The 25637-nt window shown below is 42.4% G+C and overlaps 1 protein-coding gene across 3 annotated transcripts in view; it reads right to left on the reverse strand.

The window, feature by feature from the left end:
* Nucleotides 1-23798, reverse strand: part of USP31 (ubiquitin specific peptidase 31) — a 63654-nt gene extending 39856 nt beyond the window's left edge. For 2 of the 3 annotated variants that reach the window (XM_053894366.1, XM_019430412.2), the window contains exon 1: nt 23064-23798. In XM_053894366.1, the coding sequence (XP_053750341.1) occupies nt 23064-23690 (627 nt within the window). In that variant the 5' untranslated portion in view covers nt 23691-23798. Of the gene's footprint in view, nt 1-15128; nt 15319-23063 lie in introns of those variants that run through there. The other variant, XM_019430409.2, reaches the window with a different exon arrangement.
* Between the last annotated feature and the right edge of the window lie 1839 nt (nt 23799-25637).

Consider the following 25637-nt stretch of genomic DNA (forward strand, 5'->3'; position numbering starts at 1 on the left):
TTAAATCGGAGAGGCATTCACCTTCCGTATGAACATGGAGGAAAAAAAAGCAGAAAAGGAGGCAACTAGGATCTTGAAGAATGCTAGCACAGAAGGGACAAGTCACAATACAGAAGCCAAGGAAGATAAGAGTGGCCAGGAGAACCAGAGACGGAGGCAGTGATGTAAACTACCGCAGGCAAGCCAAGCAGGGCACTGACATGGTCCCTGGGAAGGGCAAGTTAAGAGGCTGACTGCAATTTCAGTGATGCAGAATACTGACCAGAGAGGGTGGGAGGGAAGAAAAGGTAAGGAAACTGAATGGCTGCAAGAAGACCACCCTTCATATGCGAGAGGCTCGGTTACAAAAGGGAAGAGGAAAGATGCTCTGCCCGTTGAGGGGCTTACAGGGCAGAGGGACTTACACACTGAGAGAAGGAGCTAACAGAAGGGAGACACAGCAGAAAGAGGATTCTCCAGTGAGAGGCGAAGGTGGGATTCAGAAAAGAAGTAGAGAAGCGCCTTTAACAGGAGGTGGGAGACACAGAAGGGGAGGAGGTAAGGATGGTTACGGATTGAGAAGTTATAGACAGCAAAGCAGGGAACCTTTGTTTCTGTTTGTTGTGTTGTTCCTTTTTGGAAGAAGCAAAGGACAACTGCCGAGAGGAAGTCTCAGGTGTGGCAAGGTTAATGACAAATGTCATGGCATGTTGCTGGGCACACAAACTGCCTGAAGCATAGCCAAGTGTCTGGCCCGGGAACCCTCTCCCGTATTTACCTCCAGTGGGGGTGAGGGATTTCTCAGCATATGCACGATCCTAAGAAACAAATGAACTGAAATCAGGCTCTTCATTTGTGTCACAGCAGACACCTCATGCACAGTGTCCGTCACATTTCGGAGCAGGGATGATGTACAGTTAAGACTGATTTATGATTCCTGCCGCTATCACTTCAGCTCATCTGGCGCTTAACTGTCAATCGCGGTGTATAAGGTGCCGTACAGAGGCTGCTCAACAAGATTTTTGTTGGGCACGACTCCACAGGCAACAGGACTTCCACAACCACTGTAACTAGGGCAAAAACTACTCTGGGTCAACCTCACCCTAAATCCCTACATCACAGACTGTTTTACAGGGAACCTCGCTGAACACACACACTAACCCAAAGGATCCTTTTTCTGCCCCTTTGCCTCCTTCACAATGGTGACTTATTCCCACTGCAGAGACCCAAGGGACTATTTATTTTACTTCCTACCAAGACAAAACAAAACAGAATAATCTAATAACCATCCTTTAGTGTGTGTTACAGAAAAAAAAAAAAAAAAAGTGGGAGCCAAGAAGGAAAAATAGTGGAGGGGCACCTGGGGGCAATCCTATACTCAGTAGGTTAAGCATCCGACTTTGGCTCAGGTCACAATCTCAAAGTTTGTGAGTTTGAGCCCCGCATCTGGATCTGTGCTGACAATCAGAGCCAGAACCTGCTTTGGATTCTGTGTCTCCCTCTCTCTCTGCCCCTCACCTGCTTGTGCTCTGTCTCTCTCTCAAAAATAAATAAACATTAAAAAATTTTTTTAAAAAAAAGGAAAAATAGTGGGAATCAAGAAACCTGGGCTGGATCTCTGGCTCCGCCACGAACCACTGCTTGTCACAGAACCACTGATTCCTGATTTATAAAGCGAAGCAGCTGAGTTGGCCATCGATGACACCCCTGGTGTCCCAAATCTTCACCTCAGCTCTTCCCCCAGAGTCCCAACAAGCGATTTGATTTTTGCTTTGGGTCTCATCTGACATTGCTTTGGTTTGCCTTTTATGATTTTTTGCATAATTAAACCTTAGTTTATTTTTATTTATGTCCTAAAATCAATCCTTTTGTGTTTTTGCAGTTTTAAAAAAAGTTCATTATCGCTGGAATAGGTCATCTATAAATAGGAACATTGCTACAATCTGAGAATTTAAATTTGTCACTTCTATGAAAAATAAATATGAGCCTTTTTTTTTAATGTTTATTTTTAAGTAATCTCTACACCCAACGTGGGCCTCCTGAAATCAAGAGTTGCATGCTCCATGGACTGAGTCAGCCAGGTGCCCCAAATATGAGCCTTCTTAAAATCAACCTTGCATATTTATGTCTACTTTATAGAATGGGGGTATGGTATTTATTTGGAAAAACATTAACTATCCTATTGGTTTAAATCCTATACATCCTACTATGAATAAATTTGACCATCACTCCAATTTTCCTTTCAGTTAGGGTGATCCTTAACTTCCAGTTGCTAAACAATAAAGGTTAAACAAATTTGTAGAGCTTTCAAGTTTCATAAAATTTCTCTTTACCCTTCAAATAAAACCTTAAGGTTTTAATAAAACCTTAAGAGAGCTTTTTTTCCCCTTACAAAGAAAAAAAAAAAAAAAAAGGAGCTGGAAGCATGGCCCAGGAAAGAAAAAGAATTAAATCTCTCTACCTGGAACGGTAAAATCAGACATGAGGTTCTTTCTTTCTTTCTGTAGAGCCCTAGTACAGAAGCAGCAGAATCCTGGGCTCCAGGGAAAAGACAGAAACTGGTTCAAGACACACTTTATCTGATCCCAGGAAGAAGACAACAAAGCATGGGGAAGGGACATGGCGGTATTGATTTGATCAGGAGCTAGGTTTACCCTTTCGGGGAAAAGGTAGCTTGCCAAAACTCACCAAACCAAATTATCACCCACCTTCCATGATTCTATGCCAGAAGAAAAGGAGAATTTATTTCCAGTGATTCTGGGTAAGAAGCAGAAGAACTTGGGAGGACAACAGTACTTACATGTTAAGAGAAAGATGAGATGTGAACAGATGAGTTCAGAGATGGCATCTAAAAGTGAAATTTGGTTTCTGGACTGTGCTGGAAAGAACAGAATAACACTTGTCTTGAGAAAAGTTCCATCTTTTGAATCTGACTTTATGGACAACTACTAAGTTGATGAAGAATAATTAACCAAAACATAAGGGATGAAATTGGTGCAAATGGATGAATACTGCAAAACCAGACATGACCCATGAAAAACAGTGATAGAGAGTGCCCATACAACAGAGTTCCATACCAGGGTACAGAATGCAGCCGTGCTCAGAGTTCCCTGTGTCCTGAATCCATTCTTTGCTCCTTATCTTCACCTCTGGTGGGGAAGTCTTTTCACGTAACCAAGTTAGGCCGAGAGGCCCTCAGTATTAGCCAGTATTAGCCAGCCGTGGCAACAACAGACCCCTGAAAGAGACTGTAAAGCCTCCAGACTTTCACACATACTTTCCCTATGACTCGAATGCCCTCCACTCCCATTCCTCAAATGCATTCCCTTACTCTCCTTCCTTGGTAGGATGGAGCGGGGAGCTGGGTGGGAGAGGACAGAGACAAAAAAGAAAAGAAACAACAGGAAAGGAGCTTCCATCCAAGATGGAAAGACAACTCAATGAGAATAGTAGAGAATGCCACACACAGCCTGTTTGTGTGTCCATGTTTGACCACAGGGGAAAGGGAGTTATTTCGGGTACAGAGCTCCTTCATCGTTCCAGACAGAAGGGCCTAACAAGGGTGACTTAAGTATAGCTGTTCCTTGTATACAAGTTCTCATGATTCAGACTGAGGAATTAAACAGATTTGGACAGCAAGAGATATCTGCACTGTTAAAAGATTAGATTTGGATATTAAACAGACTCACATGTACCATAAAGACTTGGTGGCAGAGACTCATTGCTGAAATAGAGACTAGAAAAGGGTATATTATCTTCTCTTTAAAAAAAAACAAAACGCTATAATAAGAATGTTAAGAAATGGTTACTGCATTTCAAAAAATTACAAGTAAGGTGGAAGTAGGGTCAAGAGTACTAGAGATGGGATGATAGGGAGAAAAACAAACGGAACCCCAAGTGGTTCATTCAGATGAACAATGAGCAAACGTGTCACAACAGATCCTAACGCTATACTAAGGTAGAAAATACAGCAGCAAGAGAAGCCCCCCCAAGTGTATAAACAGTGGCTGGAAGTTTCCACTAGAAATGCAACAGAAACAGAAAGACTAGATTCTGAATACCTGGGTTCAAGTCCTCTTTCCACCACCTTTTACTTCATGTGTGGTTTCTCTGAGCCTCAGCTAACTTTTCTGTAAAATGGGGGTGAGAATACTTTTCTAAAAGAATTACTGTGAAGCTTTAATGAGATTTATTTTACAAACTCTATAAAAGTATTTCATAAAAAAGTTTTATAAAAGCATTTTATAAACTCTTAAACTCTACACAGCTTCTATTATTTAAGCTGCAAAAGTCAAGAAAAAAGAAAGGAATTATCCTATAGAAGCCTGGAAAATGTCAAAGAGAAAGAAAAGCACTGGCTCTTGACCCCTGGCTGCACATTAGAATCATCAAGGGAAATTAAAAAAACAACAACAACAAAACAACGAACTGGGAGTAGCCCAGAGATACTGATTTAATTATCTACAGTGGGACCTGATCATTGCTAATTTTTTTGAAGTGTGATTTTTTTTAAAAAATTCTATTTCTATGTGAAGCCAAGACAGAAAGAACATGGTCACAGTGGAAAAGCCTTGAAGTTTCACTTCCAAAGGCACTAAAATTTACAGGAGGCTCTTGTCATAACTATACTATATTACTTATTACACTATGCTGTATTTGTATCACTAGAACATATAATCCATCTGCCTCCACCACTAGACAGTGATCAAGAAGGTCTTATTCAATATTATTTCCCCAATATCTAGCAAATACAATACATGAAACAAACAGAGTAATGGCAGTTAATAATTGAGTGCCTATAAAGTATCAGGCATTAGACTATTTATAGATGTTATTTCTTATAAAATTAATCCCCCAAAATTCCCTATTTTGTTAAGAATTATTACCATTATTTACAAACAAAAAAACTTGGGCTCAGAAAAAGTGAAATAACTTGTCCAAAGTTACACCATTCTTCAACCTCCTCTAATTAAAACAGCCTTAAGGCATTTTTGTCCATAATCCTTCAATAAATGGTTTTTTTCCTTATATGACTCAGGATCATACAGGGCTTGGTCATTCGGTATGGCATTTCTCAATGCAGACATAAAACATATGTTAGAAACTGAACTACAGCTGTACCAAGCCTGAGGCTTCTGGGAGTTTTTTTGCTTTTAAATAAATCCTTGTTAATCGGTGTTTGTTTTGTTGTAATTTGCATTTTTCCTATGACTGAAATATGACCCAGAAATAAAAATGGAGCTTATCTAATTGAAATGTTATTATTTGAGGGGTAAGGAGGAATTTGGACTATGTCAGAAGATCAAGTTGCAGCATGTGAAGAACTATGTCCTGCCTGAGTGTCCCAGGATGCTAGAGAAAGCAAACAATAGAGAGACAACAATCTGGCTCTGGAGAACTACATCTGTCTCTCATCAAAAAGTGTAAAGGGGAGTGCTTTCACCTTAAAATGCTCAAGCTGTTCTGCTGGTGGCGATAAATTCCGATCCAGTCCATCCTTTCCAGCACACCCCAAGTGGCCAAGCCTAGCCAACTCCAAGGTTAAAGTCAGCTCAGGTCGCCAAAATGTGTTTATGTCTCTAATCAAGTAATTTAAGTAACTCAGGAGTATCTTCTTTTTGGTCTGTCATTATCCAACATATTTCTAAGATTCTTGCCAGCCACAATAAAATAAAGCCTTTTAAAAAGTTTGTGGGTTTTTTTGTTTTTGTTTTTTAGAGGAAGGGGGAAATTTTGGCTAACAATACAGTAAAAAAAAAAAAAAAAAAAAAAAAAAGCATACATCTAGTCCCAATTTACCCAAAAGGCCATCATCATATGGGAGTGTAATAATCTTCAACAGTTAAAAGTCGAAACAGATATCTTGGAACCCCCTCTACTTGCTAGATGGGATCCTGCTTGATTCATGAATTGTTTAATAAAACTAATTATATCTTAATTTTTTTTAAGTCAAAACAGAAAAACTAGAAAATTCATCTAAATATCTAAGAAACTACAGGAGTGCCTGGATGGCTCAGTTGGTTGAGTGCCTGACTTCAGTTCAGGTCATGATCTCATGGTTCATGGGTTCCAGCCCCATATCAGGCTCTGTGCTGACAGCTCAGAGCCCAGAGACTACTTCAGATTCTGGGTCTCCCTCTCTCTCTGCCCCTCCCCCACTCACGCCCTTTGTTTCTCAAAAATGAATAAACGTTAAAAAAACTTTAAAAAATACCTAAGAAATTATTTTTTTCTACAATGGAATTTTATAAAGTTTTAAAATCATTGAGAAATATATAATACAATTAAGTGAAAAGAAGATGCAAAACTACATACATATGAACATGATTTCAAACTTTTAAGATACATTTTTAAAGACCTTTTTGTCTTTTATCCTTCAAAATATACACCAAGACATTAACAGTCATTGCCTCAGAATGGCAAATTTTAGGTGATCTATATCCCTTTCTTCCTTATATGTTTCCATATTTCTGATGTTTTCTAAAATGATTTTGCTGGTAACAACGACCAGGTCGACCAGGTGGAACTTAAGGGGATCTTACGAGAGCACACCCCGGTATTTTGGCCAGGGAACCCAAATCTTCTGCACAGAAGATGGGGCTGGCAAAACACAGATATGTACCTTATTTGTAGTTACGGCTTTGGCCCCAAATCCCAGTGAATCAGACTGTACTATGCTGAGAATTTCTTTTTTCTCTAATAGACAGACCTAAGGAGCCTCAAAGCAGTTTTCTGCCTAGCGTAATCCTAAACTCAAACCCATACCAATCTTTGGATTTTATCACTGGAGGAAAAAAGTGACAGCGGCTAGCATCAAAGAAAATTGGTGGAAAGAGACAGGAAAAGAGTTTACGTCTACAGACACCGACCAAGGGCCTTTTTAAGCCACCCTGGCTTGCCAGGTAGGAGGTGAAAGCTTAGCCCTAGGAAGAGAAAAAGACAGCCCAGGATCAGCTTCCTGATCAAGTGGACAGAAGCAGAGGAGGAACATAGGCTTGGCTTATAAACTCAGCACGTGGCACTGCTCACCAGCCCAGGGGCCAAAATTCTTGGTTGAGTGGCACTGCTCTTTGGGGTGGAAGTGAAGTGCCCTGTACCCCCTTGGAGGTGGAACAGGGTGAGAGAGACAAGAAGTAGGGAACACATAAGGTCAAGCCTTGAATTATGCCGAAGCTAAACATGCATATATTTCTTACATAATCTGCGTGTGTATGTATGTATGTAGTTATACACAAAGAGACAAAGCATGCATCCTCTTGATTCTGAATATATTAGTATCTGGTGATAAACAGATCTCAGGTTTTTAATTTTTGTTTTTTAAGTTTATTTTCAGAGAGACAGAGACAGTGTGGGGGGGGGGGGGTCAGAGAGAGGGAGAAAGAGAGAGACTCCCAAGCAGGCTCCATGCCGCCAGCAGACCCCAACATGGGGCTCGAAACCAAGAACCGTGAGATCATGACCTGAGCCGAAATCAAAAGTCGGACACTTAACCGACTGTGCCACCCAGGCGCCCCCTGAAATGTTTTTGACTAAACAGTCAGTTTTATAAAGTTATCCAAAATACTCTGCAAGTAATCTTGTTTTGAACTATTATTGTTACTGCATTTTGATAACTGAAACATCAACTAGTAGTAACCAAGAGGTATCATTCAAAACAGATCCAGCAAGTTTCACTACAAATTATGTGTTCATATTGCCATAAACCCGAATGCCATCAACCCAATTATATCTTAGCTGGCTGACGATGTTTTCAAGTCATGGGCCTGCCATGTCACTTCTCCACACCCAACACTGTGTAGGCCTGAAAGTCAAGCCAGGTTGACTCCTGAGCGGCAGACAGGTATGGTCTCCAAATCAATCCTGGCCTCTGCCAGTTCTTTCAACTCTCATCATGAAAATCAGATTGCATAAAAACCAGCATAGGGACTCATTCTGCCTCTAGGTTTTCCCTAACAAAGTACAATTTAGAACCTTCCCAGCCTCAGCCTGGTCTGACCTGACCAATTCTAGTTGGTTCAGGCCTTGGTCATCTGACGGTAGAAGGGGAAGGCTAAATGGAAGAGGGTGTGAATACACAGAAAACAAAGGGAAGTCTGCGAAATCAAAACAGGGTAACTCCCTAAGTTATCAAAACGTTGAGGGGCGCCTGGGTGGCTCAGTTGGTTAAGCGCCCGACTTCGGCTCAGGTCATGATCTCGCGGTCCGTGGGTTCAAGCCCCGCATCGGGCTCTGTGCTGACAGCTCAGAGCCTGGAGCCTGTTTCAGATTCTGTGTCTCCCTCTTTCTCTGACCCTCCCCTGTTCATGTTCTCTCTCTGTCTCAAAAATAAATAAATGTTAAAAAAATTAAAAAAAATAAAAAATAAAAAATAAAAAATAAAAAAATAAAAAACATTGCTATCATATGGGTACACTTCCACTTTAAAGAACAGATGAAGCTGTCCTACCTCACTAGTAATTGAAGACATCAAAATTAAAACAATAAAATGCTATTTTCTATTTATCAACTTAAAGATTTCTATTTTGCAACAGTGGGGTACAACAGACATTCTTACACACTGCTAATGGCACAACCTTATAAAATAAGGTAACAATGTAACTTAAGGATCTTCAAAATAAATAAGCATTGACCCAGGAATTTCACAGAGTATATGCTAAAGAAATAATCAAAAGTAACTGTAGTTTTCTTATTGATTCTAAGAATTCATATGTTATGAATAATCACCATTTTCTGCTTGTAAAAAAAAAAGTAAAAGATTTATGTAAAAATTATTCATCACAACAATCAGAAACATCCAAAAATAGGTCAACATATACCTTCATACAATGATCTGGAGTTTTGTGACAAAATTAATCATAATACAATATGAAATGAAAATCACATGATGTAAAAGTGTATATACAGTTTGATATCAATTATGTTAAAACACATCCAGAGGGGGAAAAAGGCAAGAGAGTAATATACCAAATAACTTATATACATTTTCAATTTTCTTTTTTTTAATGTTTATTTATTTATTATTTTTGAGAGACAGAGAAAGAGAGAGGGAGAGAGAAAGAGAGTGTGAGCAGGGGAGGGGCAGAGAGAGAGGGAGACAGAATCCCAAGCAGGCTTCAAGCCGTTAGCACAGAGTCCAATGCAGGTCTCGAACCCATGAACTGTGAGATCATGACCTGAACCGAAAGAGACTAAGAGTCAGATGCTTAACCAACTGAGCCACCTAGATGCCCCTCAATTTTCCACCTTCAACCTTTTACATATTTTCTAAGTTTTCTACAATAACTTGGGTAACACTCTTACCAAAATAGATTTCATCTCATAATGAACTTAAGCAGAAGAAGCCAGGCACATATTTAACGCAAACCAAAAACACAATGAGGGGTGCCTGACTGGCTTAGTTGGTGGAGTACGTGACTCTTAATGTGCAGGGTTGTTGTGAGTTTCAGCCCCATGTCAGGGGTAGAGTTAGAAAAGAAAAGAAAAGAAAAGAAAAGAAAAGAAAAGAAAAGAAAAGAAAAGAAAAGAAAAGAAAAGAAAAGAAAAGAAAAGATGTCATTAAAAACAAAAAACCACACGGTGAAATACCACTTCACATTCACTAGGATTGCATTATTTCATTTTGTTTTTTTTAACAGGCTCTATGCCCAATGTGGGGCTTGAACTTACAACCCTGAGATCAAGAGTCGGAGGTTCTACTGACTGAGCCAGCCGGGAGCCCCTAGGATGGCTTTAATAAAAGACAGACAGTAACAAGTGTTGCCAAAGATGTGGAGAAACTGAAATACTCATGCATTGCTGGTATGAATGTAAAATGGCGCAGCCACTGTGGAAAATAGTTGGACAACCGCTCGAAAAGTTAAACGTGGAGTCATAATATGACCCAGCAATCCCACTCCCAGGCATATACCCAAGAGAAATGAAAACATATGTCCACACAAAAATTTGTGCATGAATGTTCACAGCAGCGTTATTCATGACAACCAAAAGCCTATGTCCCAGGCTTGCTCTTACAGGCTGGGCTAGTGAATGTGTGAGCCAGCTGGTTGGTTTTTCCTGCTAAAATGTTCCCATCACTCAGGTGTAAAGGAACCAATGGCTATCAAACACCTCGATCTGTGAAGCTGGTATCATACAGCAACGAAAAGTTAAGTAAGGAAACTGAGGCTCAGTGACCAGCCCAAGATCTCAGTTGCTCCAGGATTCTCACTGTATTCAAAACTCATTCGTTCAGATTTTCAAAAGGGAAGGGGCAGACCTGCCCCTTAGCTGCCCTCACCCTCCTCCTGGCACTATCCTCTGATACTGACAGCCTGAAGCCTGAACCAGAGTTGGGTATCACCAGGAAGTGGGTGCGGGCAGTTACAACAGCCTAACCAGCTGCCTGGCATCACAACAGAGCCTCAAAGGGTAATAATCAACAGGTCTCCAACCTAACCAACCCTTCCTCCTGCTGGATAGATGATAAAAAGATGCCAATGCTCCTTTCTCTCACCCCGCCTGTAGGGAAACGTAACTACTCTCTTCTTTCCTTCCTGTCACTATTAAAATCCTGATATTGACTAGTAGGTATTTCCCAGGAGCTACAGCTTTTAAAGGAGTTTGTCTTCTCTTTAGACTCTAAAACGAGGGAGATTTACCAAGTTGTCACTACACTCTTACAAAGGGACCCTTATTTTGGGTAAGATTAAAGAATGTTCCAAATTCATGTATCTTTAGAATTACTAGGAGCACCTCTTGTCAGTAGCAGTTCTGTTATTCTTCCCCAGCTATAGAGAGCTCTGGACCTCAAAGAAAAGGCTGAATCTCCTCTATCACAGTTTAAACACAAGCCTTTCCCTGCCTCCCTCATTGCTCAAAGTAAAGCAGATACAGAAGTTAATTTCCTGCCCGTTCACTCACTCATAAAGATGCATACAAAAGACAGGACCGGTTACTATGGGAAATTTAGAGAACCACAAAATTAAAAGTCTGTAGAGATGCCTCTGTTTCTTCATCTGTAAGACAGAAATAATAATTTATGTACCTACTTTACACTATTATAAGGAATAAATAAAATAATCAACTGTGCAGGGCATGTGGTAAGCACTCATGTTACCTACAGGAAAGGCTATAGGAAAAAAATTCTATATAATGTGCTACCATTTATCTAAATAAGAGAAAATATGAATATACACACAACACACACATATACATACACACAAAGCAAGAAAATTAATTTGCTTATATTAAAACAATAAAAGAATAATTCATAAAATTTAGGGAGAAAGAGAATAGGGTACAGAGATCAAAGACAGAAACCAGACTTCTCTGAATAGATCTTATGTTGTACATTTGACTTCAGGCCATGTATTTTATTTTTTACATAATTATGCAACAAAATTAAATTTTCAAAAGTAATCCTTCAAAATCAAAAAGAAATAAATGACTTTAAGTACCTAGTTGGTGACAAAGCCACACTGAGAACTATTCCAAGTGACCTTAAAATATAGGAATTTGAGGGGCGCCTGGGTGGCTCAATCTGTTAAGCATCCAACTCTTGATTTCACCTCAGGTCATGATCTCAGCTCAGGTCACCATCTCATGGTTCGTGGGTTCAAGGCTCCAGGCTGACAGTGCAGAGCCTGCTTGGGATTCTCTCTCCCTTTCTCTCTCTCTGCTCCTCCCCATTAATGCTTTGTCTCTCTCAAAATAAATAAACTTAAAAATATTAATAATTTGATTATACAGACCCAGTAGACCATGTCCTACAGACAAAACAAAAATAATACCAAAAATACCAAAAATAAATCTTAAATATTTTTCAAGCACACATACTACTGGTGGTAGTATTGGGATTATTATCCTGAGACTTATGAGGACTGTAGGATAATGCCGATGAAAAATTACACTGTGCTGGGAACAGGGTTTTCAGCTTGGGAGAAAGGAGAAACAGATGCAAGATCAAGGAGTTAAAGAAAAACCCTGAAACCCTTAAAGGGAATTATCAGTAAGAATTCATGATTTTTTATGTCTTTAAAAGAAGTTACATATTTTTTAGCTCTTTCTACTTAGAAGACAAAGAAACCACATGCACTCCTAGGGCCCAGACTGTGGCTCTCTACCATTTGCCAAAAAAGGCAACCAGGGATCCTTAAAGAAATGACTGATCCCAGATCTGGGGCAGGAAATGTGTTAAGATGAGCCGGAATATCTTCCCTGGATTCTAGTTTGACATCACAGACTACTAATATCATGTCAGAAGGATTCAGGAGCCACTTCTACTGGACACAAATGGCACAATTTGGGCATCAATTAGGCTAACGACTGTAACTGAAGTACATCAGATATACAGTTAAATCCATGAGTTCACATGGTTTTAACAAAAAACTCACTAACCACATTTGGAAATCAAGAAATTATTTTGAAAACCAAAATTAGGGGCGCCTGGGTGGCTCAGTCGGTTAAGCGTCCGACTTCGGCTCAGGTCATGATCTCGCAGTTTGTGAGTTCGAGTCCCGTGTCAGGCTCTGTGCTGATGGCTCAGAGCCTGGAGCCTGTTTCAGATTCTGTGTCTCCCTCTCTCTCTGACCCTCCCCCATTCATGCTCTGTCTCTCTCTGTCTCAAAAATAAATAAACGTTAAAAAAAAAAATTAAAAAAAAAAAAGAAAACCAAAATTAAAGGGGAAAAAAACCTAAACCATTTATCTTGCCTTTCTTCTCCAAATTTATGTTGGGGTAACAAAGTAATTGATGAGGGCAGGAGTCGCTACAGAAGTGTTCTAGCTAATAAGAATGTTAAAATTATAACATCACCATTTTTCAACCCTTAATGAACTAATGGATCAAGGAATAATCATCAATGTCTACTAACATAGTAAGAGACCCAACCAGACATTATAGCATTATAGGCTTCCTGATAGAAGTTAACAACACTACCAAAAAAAAAAAGAGAGAGAGAGAGAGAGAGAGAGAGAGAGAGAGAGAGAGAAACCTCAAACCTGAGTCTCATTAAGTCTCTAAATCTACCATTTTACAGGAAGTATGGGAACAGAACATTTTAACTGAAACTACCGGAATACAACAGGCAAAATCAGACTTTGGGAAGCTCTATAGCAGCGCTCTTCAAAATGTGATCCACAGAGAGATGCCTGTCTGTGAACTTTTTGTCACCAGTCATGGACTGGTAAGTACAAAAGATAAGTACAAAAATTGAGAGTTGGCATTCAGAAATACTTAGAGCAAATTAACAGTTTTATGTCTATTGAGTCCATTTTTTTTTTAACAGGGCTAGCTTTATGTATGCCTTTTATTTCATTTTTCTGGAAAAGCTTAAATGCCAAGCTAAGAAATGTATGCCATATTTTGTATATAAAAGAAAAAGTAAAAGCAATTTTTGAGAAGAGAAATAATATAATCTCGGATAAACTTTAAGATTAATCCAGCAGCAATAAAAACTGGCCATTGGAAGAGACAGAGTTTAGAAATGGGGAAGGGTACTTGAGGCCAGAGTTAGAATGACTACCTTCATTATCACCATCTGCCGTTTACTGAATAGTTACTATGTGCAAGTTTCTACACTAAACTCTTAGTTGTACCTTTTCATTTAATCCTTGTAAAAACCAAGCAAGGCTCTGCTACTTACTAGCACTGAATCCCAGTATCCTAATTTCAAAAATGGAATACCAATGCCTCTTCACAGGTCTGTAGTGAAGATTTAATGAAAAAATTTATATGAATGTACAGTTGACCCTTGAACAATGTGGGCACTCACCTCCATGCAGTCAAAAATCTGTGTATAACTGTGGACTCCCCCAAAACTTAACTACTAATAGTGAGAACTGCCAAGTGATCACTTGTAATTGTGATATACAACTTACTGAATAGACTAAATGCTCACACAGAGATGATTAGCGTCACTTGGCATTTTAAGTGGATGCTGGCAACACTTGAGCTCAGCGCAACAGCCAACAGGAGGTGGCCATGAAAATATTACCGGTAGTACAGTATGTACTACAGTTAATTCCATACAGCTACGATTTAATACTACATGTCTGTACTTGTTTACATTTGACTATAAATGGTGCCAGGTACACTCTATGTGCTTAAGTTTTGATATATTTTAACTTTTTATAATAGGTTTGTGTATATTTTATGACAGTAAATGATAACACAGACTAGCATCTACATATATTTTATGCATTCATGACATACCTAACTTCTACTTAAGTTTTCCTATATTTCTAGGCCACATAGTTCATCTGCAACTTTAATTGCCACAAATCCCCAAAATTTTTTCACGTGTGTGTGTGTGTGTGTATTTTTAATTCAACATATAGGTGGACTTGCACAGTTCAAACTGGTATTGTTCAAGAAATGGCTTTGTAAGTGATATGGCCCCACACAAATAAATGGTATTTTCATTATGATTATTACTGTTTCTCGAATCAATCAGATGACTCTGTCTTGCTTTTAAATATTAGAATATCTGGGGCACCTGGGTGGCTCAGTCAGTTAAGCGTCCGACTTCAGCTCAGGTCATGAACTCGCAGTTTGTGAGTTTGAGCCCCGCATCAGGCTCTGTGCTGACAGCTCGGAGCCTGGAGCCTGCTTCGGATTCTGTGTCTCCCTCTCTCTCTGCCCCTCCCCTGCTCATGCTCTGTCTCTGTCTCTCAAAAATAAGTAAATTTAAAAAAATTTTTTTTTTTTTTTTAACATCTATTTATTTTTGAGACAGAGAGAGACAGAGCATGAGCAGGGGAGGGTCAGAGAGAGGGAGACACAGAATCTGAAACAGGCTCCAGGCTCTGAGCTTTCAGCACAGAGCCTGACGCGGGGCTCGAACCCACGGACCGTGAGATTGTGACCTGAGCCGAAGTCGGCCGTTTAACCGACTGAGCCACCCAGGCGCCCCTAAAAAAATTTTTTTTAAATATTAGAATACCAAGGAGCACCTGACTGGCTCAGTCAGAAGAGCATGTGGCTCTTGATCTCAGGGTCACAAGTTCAAGCCCCATGTTGGGAGTAGAGATTACTATAAATGAATGAATGAATGAATGAACATAAACTTAGGAGGAAAGAAAGAAAGAAAGAAAGAAAGAAAGAAAGAAAGAAAGAAAGAACGAACCAAGAATTCAAGTCAAAGAATTTCCTGAGCTGGTGATGCACTTACAGAAGTTCTTGCAGTGGAAGCAACAAAGGCATTTCCCAACCAGTCCCATGAAATCTTCTAATGCCTGAACTGTTTGTTTGTGGTCACATTGTTTGCTACCATCCAAGCTCAACAACCGGAGGGAAGAAGCAACAGATGTTCAGTGACTGGCCAATTCCTCTAGGAACTGCCACAGTCCATGGCATAAAACAATGATTTCTAAATGAAGAAAGATCACAGTCAGATGAAAGACAAGATATCTCGATGTGCTCCACTGCAAAAATGTTGTTTGTTAAACATAAAAGGTCATTTGAGGAACAGCCAGTGAAGGATTAATTAGCAGAGCAAACAAGAGTATTTTTGAGGGAAAAAGCTACAGAGGACAGAACTTTAAATTACCCAGCTTTCAATGATTTCTTTTCCACTATTATATATAAAAGGTTTTTTGTGGAAACCATGAGGTCATTGTTTTCCAGAGTCTTTACTATAGGAAACAGCTGTGGGGAACTACACAAACAGTGAACACTGTCCTATTTAGTAGCCCCTCATTGTGACAAGTGTATAGAGGGGGACAGGAAAAATCCATCAAACCACACTCTAATAACAAAACAAAAGCAGAGTCAAACTAAAAACTTTAGGCCACACAAAGGACGACATAAAACAATTAGTTCAGAATAAGCCTCTGTAAGTCAGGACAAGCACCTGTGTTATTACATCTGTATCTTGACTTAAAGAGATAATTCCAAGAGCAGCTCCTTTCTACATGGGTCACCAAAAACTCAAACGATTCATTTTGCACAGTACCTGATATATGACAGACATTAGACAAATTTAACTAAAAAAAAAGTCTTCCTAGGACTCTTATGTTATATACTGTATGACCTGTCCAAAAGTGAATTTACCCGCCCACCTGCAGAACTGTTCTGCATTCTGTGTTTCTGGTCTTGAACAGTGCCATCCCACCACACCATGCTTCAGTACCTCTGAGTTATGTTCAGTTCCTCCTTCTTATTCACTCTTCACACACCCATAAAGCTGCCAAACACTGTCAACTCTGCTTCAAACATAGATTTTGTATACATGCTCTAAAGTCAGAGGAAAGGAACAAAAGGCAAGGAAAAGGAAATAAATAAGCTGAATCCACTCCAATCCACTACAGTGTATGTGGCTCCTTCAGAAACCACCCCCAACACTCTGCTTAAACTTGTCCAGTGATAAAAATACAATTATGTGAGACAGCTCACACAATACGCAGCTGAATCCAAGTCTACACACCTAGTCCCAAATTGCACCACAGTTCCTATCAAGACTCCCTTTCTTAAATATCCCATGATCACTGACCCCATGTTCAATTTAAATGCATGATCTTTTCTGCCCCTTGTGCTCCACAAACCACTTCCCCTTTCCAACTATTCCATTCCCATCAAATGATTCCCATGATTTTCTCCATACCTCAGTTCTGAAACCTTGGTGTTTACAACTCCATCCCTTGGAGTCTCCCTAATAATGTCATAATGTCCTCCAAAATGTCCCTTGGATTCACCCTTTCCTCGGTTCATACTTATGATTGTCCTTTTCCTGCAATTACTTTCTCCTCCATTGGATTCATTTGTGCTCACCATCAGACCCATTTTTCTAAAGCATCCTTTTCATCAAATTAGTGTCTGCACAGCTCAAGAAGCCTATATTGAAACACTACTGATTACAGCCTCAAGGCTAAACTGTTGTGACAGACTTTCAAGGCCACCCACAATTTGCCCTTCTCATCTCATTCATTTGTATTTATTTCCCCTTCTCTCCAAATCAGGGGTTCTCAACTGGGGCAATTTTGCCCCCCAGGGGACATTTGGCAATGTCTGGAGACATTTTTGATTGTCATGCCTGGGGTAGGGGACTGGAACACTGCTAAACATCCTACAATGCCAGGATAGTCCTGCCCCCCCCCCCAAAAAAAACTGACCCTGTAAAAGAAAATAATTTTAAAAAATGGCAAACAAGGGCAGTCACTAATAAGACGAAGCACATGTCAGCGGGGGTAGGCCCTAGCATGCACCATGGATGGGTCAGAGAATCTTGTCCTCTACTACTCTTTGCTGGGCAATCCAGCAACGTGCAGCAACAATTTAAATGCAACATTTAAATTCCCTTTGACTAAGCAGTGCCACTTCTAAGACTCAGTCTCTAGAAAATGAGACTTGGTGTATACTGAAGGATTGGCTATAATGATTAAAAACTTTATACTACCTAAACACCCACCATTGGGCTTCTATACCACTGCCAAAAAGAATGAGATGGGCTTGGATGTATCAACAAAAAACAAGGAAAGCCATGCTACCCATGGGTAGGGGAATAGGGGAAAGCAAGTTACAGAACTATATGTGGAGCATGAGCCCACCAATGTAAAAGATGTAGACATGTTTATATACACAATTAAGTGGTCTGAAAGGATTATTTTTAAGGCCGACTTCCCAAAGTGCCTAAGTCTGAGAAGCAATGGCATGTATACAGCGTTAGCTGCAGCTACCTTATTTTCACTAAGATTGAGCACCAGAGTCTTAGTGGAGGGAGAACATTATACATTTCAGCACACCCCACCCTACCTCTTTATGTTTTATGTTGAGAACTGTATTTCAGTGGTTGTAAAAACAAGGTAACAGAAGCACGGGTGTGCTTCGGTGTGTGCATCAGCAACGCAGAGGTGATGAAGACTGAAGGCACAGCTCTGGTTCTGTTCTCTCGGTCTCTAGCCAGCAGGGGAACCGCATTCCCTTCATCCAGAAAGGCTGAGGCCATTCACATCTCCCCCTAAGCCTAAAATTTGACGATTCGGTCACCTCCCTTCTCCTTCAGAGATGTGGAGCTTCGCTACAACAAAAGTGACAGCACTGGACAGAGAAGGGAACTGATCAGGAAGACACATACTTTATACTTGGCCACAAATCTAAATGTGACCTACACAATTTTTTTTCTTACTTTTTAAATGAATTTAAGGGGCACCCTCGAATCCGAATACTCCTTGGGAACCACTGTGAAATACCAATATACTAAACATTTTCACACAAACCAGGAAAACTTAGATCATAGGTCGGCAGCATAAAATCAGAACCTCCAACATGAGTCTATGAAAAAGTAAGGTGTGAAACTGAGCCAGTATAACCCCAATTGCTAGCTTATCTGCTACTACTCATTTATACATTTATTCCCTTTGTAACCTGAGAACTCTCACTCATAAATAGGCACCACCAGGCACCGCAGTTCAAGGAAAAAAAATATGGAATAGAAATTTCTATTCATCAATTATCTTTTGTTTTACAGCAAATTTAGAAGGAATCCCCACAGTTCTATTATCAGTAGAGAACTCTGTTCTAGTTGTTTTTTGGCAGCACAATTTGAAAACTGCTGCTATAAAACGTATCTTTGTTACTTGAAAGATGACCACCCATCTCTTTACTTGCTGCGCAAGGGCACTGAGTACTAGAAATCAGCACGTAGGAGAAACTGGAAGCACAGACACTAGCATCCTACTAGTTAGACAATAAGCTCATTTCCTCTTAAAACAGCATTTTGAGCATTCAGGTTTCAGAATGATTTATTTTCTCTCCTTGTTTTACCGAGATAATGGTCCAAGGATCCTTCCAGTGAAGTCAAATTTTACTCTAGTGCTGCTGCAAACACACACACACAGAGGAGAAAACGTAACACGGCAAGCATTCTAAAGGCTGGGATAGTAAGAAAAACGCCCTAAGAAGGCACAAAACATTCCTCCAACAGAGTGTTTTTCAATCTCAGCCTAACTCGCATTTTGGGCTGGATAACCAACCCCTTACTGAGGGGAGCAGAGCCAGCAGCACCCCCACCCCAGTTGCATCAACCAAGTATGTCTCCAGACAAGGCCAAATGTCCCCAGGAATGGAAGGGTTGGGAAGGCAAAAGAGCCCTTGTTGAGAACCCTGCTCTATGAGGAGGAGAAAAACACCTGCTTAAAAGGAGAAAAGGATATACGTGGCAGCCAGAGAAGTTTCTTAAAGCATACCAAGGTTGAGCCAGTCAATCCATTTCATTTTGGAAAATGAAAGGCCAACCTTAACAACCATCTAGTAGCTCATCCAAAACCAAGAATCTGTCTACCTGGCAAGCTCCTAAACCTCAAATAAATCAAAGTGGTTAGGAATCAAGAAAGAACTCTAATTGGAAAACTTACAAAGAAAATCAGTAGTAACTTAAGGAAGTTTTAAGACGATAAAAGCATACTCAAAGACATACTAAGTGCTTTTCGAGACCTCAAGGCAAACTCTCAAGATGGCAAATTGGTTTCATCTTCTCTGCCAACTCCAATCAACTGGTAGTGACTGCCTGGAGCCCAGAATTGGGCAGGATTCTGAGGCTGAATGTGAGCTCAGGGAAAGAGTATCCACATGGAACACCAATGTCTGCCACATACAGGCAAAGGGCCGTGGTAACACGTATACCTCGCACTCACCTTCTTGGTGTTCAACTCAACTTTCTTTATGCTTAAAATAATACCCATCAAATATGGCTGTAATAAAACATTTTGGGGGGAAAAAGTAATCCTCCACAGTGTCACTAGGCTTACCTAATTCAGGGGCAAAAAGAGGAGGAGGAGGAGAAGGAAGAAGGGGAGGAGGAGGAAGAGGGAGGAGGAGGAGGAGGAAGAGTCTGATTCCACCACTCTCCTGCTTAAAAATCAGCCCTGGATTCTCAACTTCCAGAGAACAGTGTCCAAACCAGCATAGCCTACAAAGCCATTCACAATCCACATAACATACTTCTCCCAGACTTTCAGCACCCCCACTGCTCTTCATGGTGTAACCAGCCACCAAATGTCTGTTCCTCCAAAACCGCATGCCCTTTCACGCCACCCCCTCTTCTCTGCCTGGCTAATTTCTCTTCATCCTGCAGACCACTTCTCTGTGATGCTTGACTTGTTCTCCAGAGCAAGAGTGTTCCGTGGACCATCAGCATCACCTGGGAGCTTGATAGAAATCTCAGAACTTCAGGCCCCACCCCATCTCCACCAAATCTAAATCAGCTTTGTGATGAGACGTCCACGATTACGTGCACAGTAAAGTATAAGAAGTGATGTTTTGGGGAATGTACCAAGTCTCACTGGACTTAATTCTTCACAGGCAAGTACAGTGTGTTTCTGAAATAAAAGTGCCTCACACTTTGGCGGGCTGCCCCTGAGGCAAACTCCTGCTTTATTCAACTTCTCTATTAAGCCAAGAAAACCCAAATAGCCACCTTCCAGCCTCCATGGCAGCCAGAGGTGGCCAACTGACATGGCTGTAAGTCAATGAGATGTCAGCAAAAGCCTGCTGAGGGGGCGCTTCTGGAAAAACTTACTTTCCCAGTGCCTTCCTACCTTGACAAACATTAAGGATAAAAAGCCAAAGGGACAAAATAGCCAAGGACAACAGAGCAGAAACACAGAAATAGTCTGAGACCCTGTTGAGCTCTTCAAGCCATTGTACATTAGAACACCTACCTCCAGACTTACTGTGTGAGCTATTTCAACATCTTTATTGCTTAAGGCATCATCATTGGGGCTTCCTCTTTCTTGTGCTGAATGCATTCCTAACTGATTGAGTAAACCCTTAATAAATGGGAAGTGAATGAATGAATGCAACGTGAAATCTACTAAGGGTTCAGAAGATTATATTTTTTAAAAATAGGGCCTCTAAGAATCTGTTCAACTTTGCCAAAGCATGCTTAAAAATCAGCCTCCGCATTTCTAGAATTATTGACCCATTTCTGTTCACAGCTTTTTAATGGATTAAAAAAAAAAAAGACAACCTTTTAAAAAGCAATGGAAATGTTCACATACAAAAATGCTGGAGGAATTGATTTTTATATTTTGGAAAGAGTAGAAAACCAAACTTAAAACACTGGGTTCTGACCTTGAAAAGTTTGCAATTTGCTGTGGCTACTGACAGGCAACTATAAGCAAAGAGGAAAAAACAGAAGAAGAAAAAAGACTTACAGTAGCGGGTTGGTTGCCATTCTCTCCTACTTTCTTATTTTGAGATCTCTGACACTGATCTCATTTTTTTCCAGTCCCTATCCCAGTCAAGTATTTCCATTGAAATTTCCAAGATCAAACAGCAGTCATTTTTTCTTTTTAAGAAAAACAGAACATAAATAAATATAAATAACATGTATTAAAAGGGGAGGGGTGCACTCTGACAGTATTGTTCCTCAACAAAGCAGGTCCTCAATCAAGTGCAGAATCCTCAGATCATTTTATATTTTAATCAAATCATTTATTTTTACTTAAATAAATTTTAGAAAGGCACTTTCACAGCACCAATGAAAAACCAGTACCATTTGTCACAGATAGAAGATAAATGTAAAAACAAACACAATGAAAACATACCCTTATTAAATCCTCGCTACTGCTGCCTGCCAAGGCCTCTAAACTTAGCTTGTTCTGTTTAAAAAACAAAACAAAACAAAAAGGTGGGGGAGTGAGCATGAGGTGTTAAAGTCAGGCTACCACCAAGCTGAGACCTTCTCTTGGGCATAATCAGGACAGACAGAATGGAAAAGGAATTAACTTTCTCACTGTGTGATTTCATTCTATTTAATACCATACCCATGCCCCACCTCAAAGTATCCCTCCTGCAATCTCAAATCATCTTCCCCTCTTTTTTGCTCAAAATAAGAGCCCATCTCCTTAGTGCAGCCTAAATGGCCCTACACAGCTACCACTCCGCTCTCATCAGAGCTCACTACGCCTCCAGCTCCACCCGCAGACAGCAAACGGGGACCCAAGGGCCATATCTAGTCCACTGCTTGTTTCTGTACGGCCAGAGAGCTAAGAGCAGTTTGCAGAGCTAAATATTTGTAATCAATCTGAAGATAGGGAACGCTAATTTTGAACTCCAATTAAGGTAAACACTCCTCCCATTAGTAGACCTATATTGCAAAATACAGTATTCACTCACCATATTTTTATTTTAGTCAATGAACATTTTGTGGAAGTTTGTTTTTTCTTGTTTTTTAGTACCTACATAAGAGCTTCCATTTTGCATCCTGACCATTTACTATATGGCCCTTTACAGAAAGAGTTTGCTGATCCCAGAGCTACACTGTTCCTCGAGTGCACCAAGCTCTCAGGCTTTCACACTTTTATACCTGGGAGGCAATTCCCCCTGACCTCCTCAAGGCTGGCTCTCCCTGGTTACTCAAGTCTCAGTTCAAACCTCGCCTCTTCCAAGAGCGCCACCCTAACCCTGCCCCTCCCCATTTAAAGTAGCCCACCAACACATCAATCACATCACCAAGTTTTAATTTCTTCAAACCACTATCTGATATTACCTCCTCACCTTACTAAAATCTGTAATGATAAAGAGAATAAACGCAGCAAATATACATGGTACTATGCACAATGGAAGCGATTTGCATACCAGGTTGAACCTAATAGAAGTGCCAATCTGTAAGTCAAAAACGGTCAAAAATGGGTAATCTCACAGGGTTCAACCCAACATATCAACTTGTTTGCAGCTCACAACCACCTATGAGGTAAGTACCGGATGATGAAGCTGGCACAGAGAGGATGAGAAACTTGCCTGAGGTCACAATGCTAGTAAAGCATTGTGGCGGAACGAGGATTTGAACCCAGGCTCAACTTGCCCACCCCCAAGAACGTAAGTTCAATGAAGGCAGGAAGTCATGTTCATTGCCATATCCCTCCAGGGCCCATCACAGGGCCAGGCACGTAGTAAGCCCTTAATACTCGAAGAATGAATGGGTGAGTCTCCCTTACAAACAGTGGCATCGGTCCTAGACTCGGGGCCCACACCTCTTTAGACCCTGCGGTTGGCCCGCCGCGCCGCCAGGAAAGGAGGAATGGAAGGGAGACCTGGGGAGCCGGGTGCCCCAGGGACGCAGGGGGCAGGGCCCCCCTCCTGGGGGTGGGGACGCGGCGGGGCTCACCTTGAAGTCGCGGCTGTGCTGCGGGGTGTACTCCAGGGTCCAGAGGGCCCGCACCAGGTGCGCCAGCTGCTCGGTGACCTCGCCCTGGCCCTGCGTGCCGCGGCCCACAGGCTGCTCGGGGTCAGGCGAGGGCTCGGGCCGCCCCGCCCGGTACTGGCCGAGCGCCAGATACTCGGCGAAGAGCTCGGTGTTGCTGAGACACTGCAGCGTGGCGTTCATGAAGCACGTGTTGCCGTGGTTCCGGAGCCCCGCCACCCCGGGCACCGGCTCGGCGGCGCAGGCGGGCGGCGCGGGCGAGGCGGGCGGCGGCGGACACGGCGGCGGCGTGGGCGCGGCGGCCGGCCCGGGCGGGAAGCAGCTGCGGAGGCCGCCGCGGTCCGGGGCGGCGCCCTCGGAGCTAAGGTGCGAGAGCGTGGACAGCGTCTTAAGGACGCGGCTCATGAAGCTGCCCACCGAGCGCGCCGACGAGGGCGAGGCGGGCGCGGCCGGCCCGGGCCCCGCGGGGCCCCCCGCGCCGCCGCCGCCGCCCGCGCGGCCGCTCCGAAACAGCCGCTTGCTGAAGGAGCGCTTCTCCTTCCCGCCCGCCGCAGCCGGCGGCCCGGGCCCGGGCGCCGTTACCTTGGACATGGCGGCCGCCGACGCTCATCACCTCGTCCGCCCGCCCGGCCCGCGGCCCCGCCACGGCCGCCGCCGCATCCCGCCGCGCCGCGCCTCACCGGGCCGGGGGGCTCGACGCCCCGCACACCTCAGAGCGCCGCCGAGCGAGCCAGCGAGCGAGCGGCGGCCGGCGGGGCGGGCGGGCGCGCGCGCGATCCGCCCAGCTGGGCCGCTCACGTGACCCGCCTCCCGGCGCCGCCCGCCCGGCGCTGAAGCCGTTGTGGCTGCCATGTTTATTGTGGGAATGGATATGCCCCTCCAGCCAGACGAGATGACTCTCGGCTCCGGGGCGGTCCCGCTTTGTGAAGTCCAAGAGAGGCCATGTCTAATGTGGGCACGGTCCCAGCAAGGTGGACAGCGCTGGGCTCGTGCCCGGGGATGGACCCCAGGGGTGGGTCTCGGTCCTCTGATCTGATGGCGGAGGCCTTGAGAAAGTGCGGAGATCAGGTTGCCGCCCCTTACCAGACCGTGGAAGAAGTGACAGATATGGCCCTGAACAGTTCTGAGCAAGCCAGTCCTGCCCGGCTCCCGAGGGACCCGGACCGCCTGCGCGCCTACCCGAACGCCATCACCGAGTCTGGCACGCCCCAATAGGCTTGTCTTCCAGGTGGCACGTTGTGGTCGCAGTGAAACCGTATACTCAGAATTACCTTCCTTTGCAGACCTGCCTTTAAAGCCCCGCTGAGCTCTACCTTCATTCATTCATTCAACATACGCCAGGCACTGTAGGCGCTGGGAATATGACAAAGTATGACATTAACACAGTTCCTGCCTGCCCTCTTACACTTTCTACTCGCGGTTGCTGATAATAGCTGCTATGTTTCAAGCATTGTGCTAAGCATGCAATATTTCCTTTAATTTTCAACTCAATGCCTTTGAGATTGATACGATGTATCCATTTCAAACCCAAATTTGTTTCAAAGCCTCTAGGCTTGACCTGTAAACGAAAGGTCACAGACCCACATACAATCACAGGGACCAAGATGGGTTATATCAAAGAATCTTAGTGTTTCAGTCATCATATTGACAATTAATACTTCAAATGACTTGGTTCTCAGTGTTGGGGAGAATATAAGGAATGGTGGGGACTGACCAACTACAAGTCAACATCTTTCTAAGGGGGGTGGCTGCCACTCTCAACCCCATCCAGTTGTTCCCGTGTGAAAACGAGGGCTCAGATCATCTAATTTCTTAAAGAGAAATTGGGAATCCTATTTTTAAATGTTTCAGCCAAAAAAATAGTGCAGAAAAAAGAGAAAAGTATGTCTTAGGGCTCCTGGGTAGCTCAGTCATTTAGGCATTAGACTCTTGATTTCCACTCAGGTTATGATCTCACTAGTTCAGGAGGTGGAGCCCTACATCAGCCTCTGTGCGGACATCACAGAGCCTGCTTGGGATTCTCTCTCCCTTTCTCCCTGCCTCTCTCTCTCTCCCTCTCTCAAAATAAAATAAACATTTTTTTTTTAAGTACATATTTGGGCTGCCTTCATCTCAAAATTAACTGGTTTGTGACCTCCTCTCTATAGATTCTCCTCTTTGCTAACCTTTGGCCTGAGTCCTGTTTACTATATAAGAGAGAAATCAAGGAAGGGCGAACCCTTCTCCTTTTTAAAACAAAAATCCACCTTACAACAAATTTCAGAGTAAATGGCTTTTGCCAGAGCGACCCACACCAAGTAAACAGGGACTGTATGGTGACACCCCCCAGGGTGCTCTGCACTAGCCTCCAAATCACCAACATCCCCACCTCCTACTCAAATATCCATTCTTCACCACACCTTGAGCTCATCTGAGCACCAGGAAGAAAGCAATCTGATCATTCATACTGAAGTTTGAATGCAATGGCCCTTGGCCTTTGCAGACATGTTTGAGTTTTTTTCAAATATGAAACTCATGGGTGAGGGAGGGACAAAAGGA

Source organism: Panthera pardus, unplaced genomic scaffold (genome assembly GCF_024362965.1).
Source record: "Panthera pardus isolate Hobbes unplaced genomic scaffold, ASM2436296v1 HiC_scaffold_5, whole genome shotgun sequence".
In the NCBI taxonomy this organism is placed as follows: Eukaryota; Metazoa; Chordata; class Mammalia; order Carnivora; family Felidae; genus Panthera; species Panthera pardus.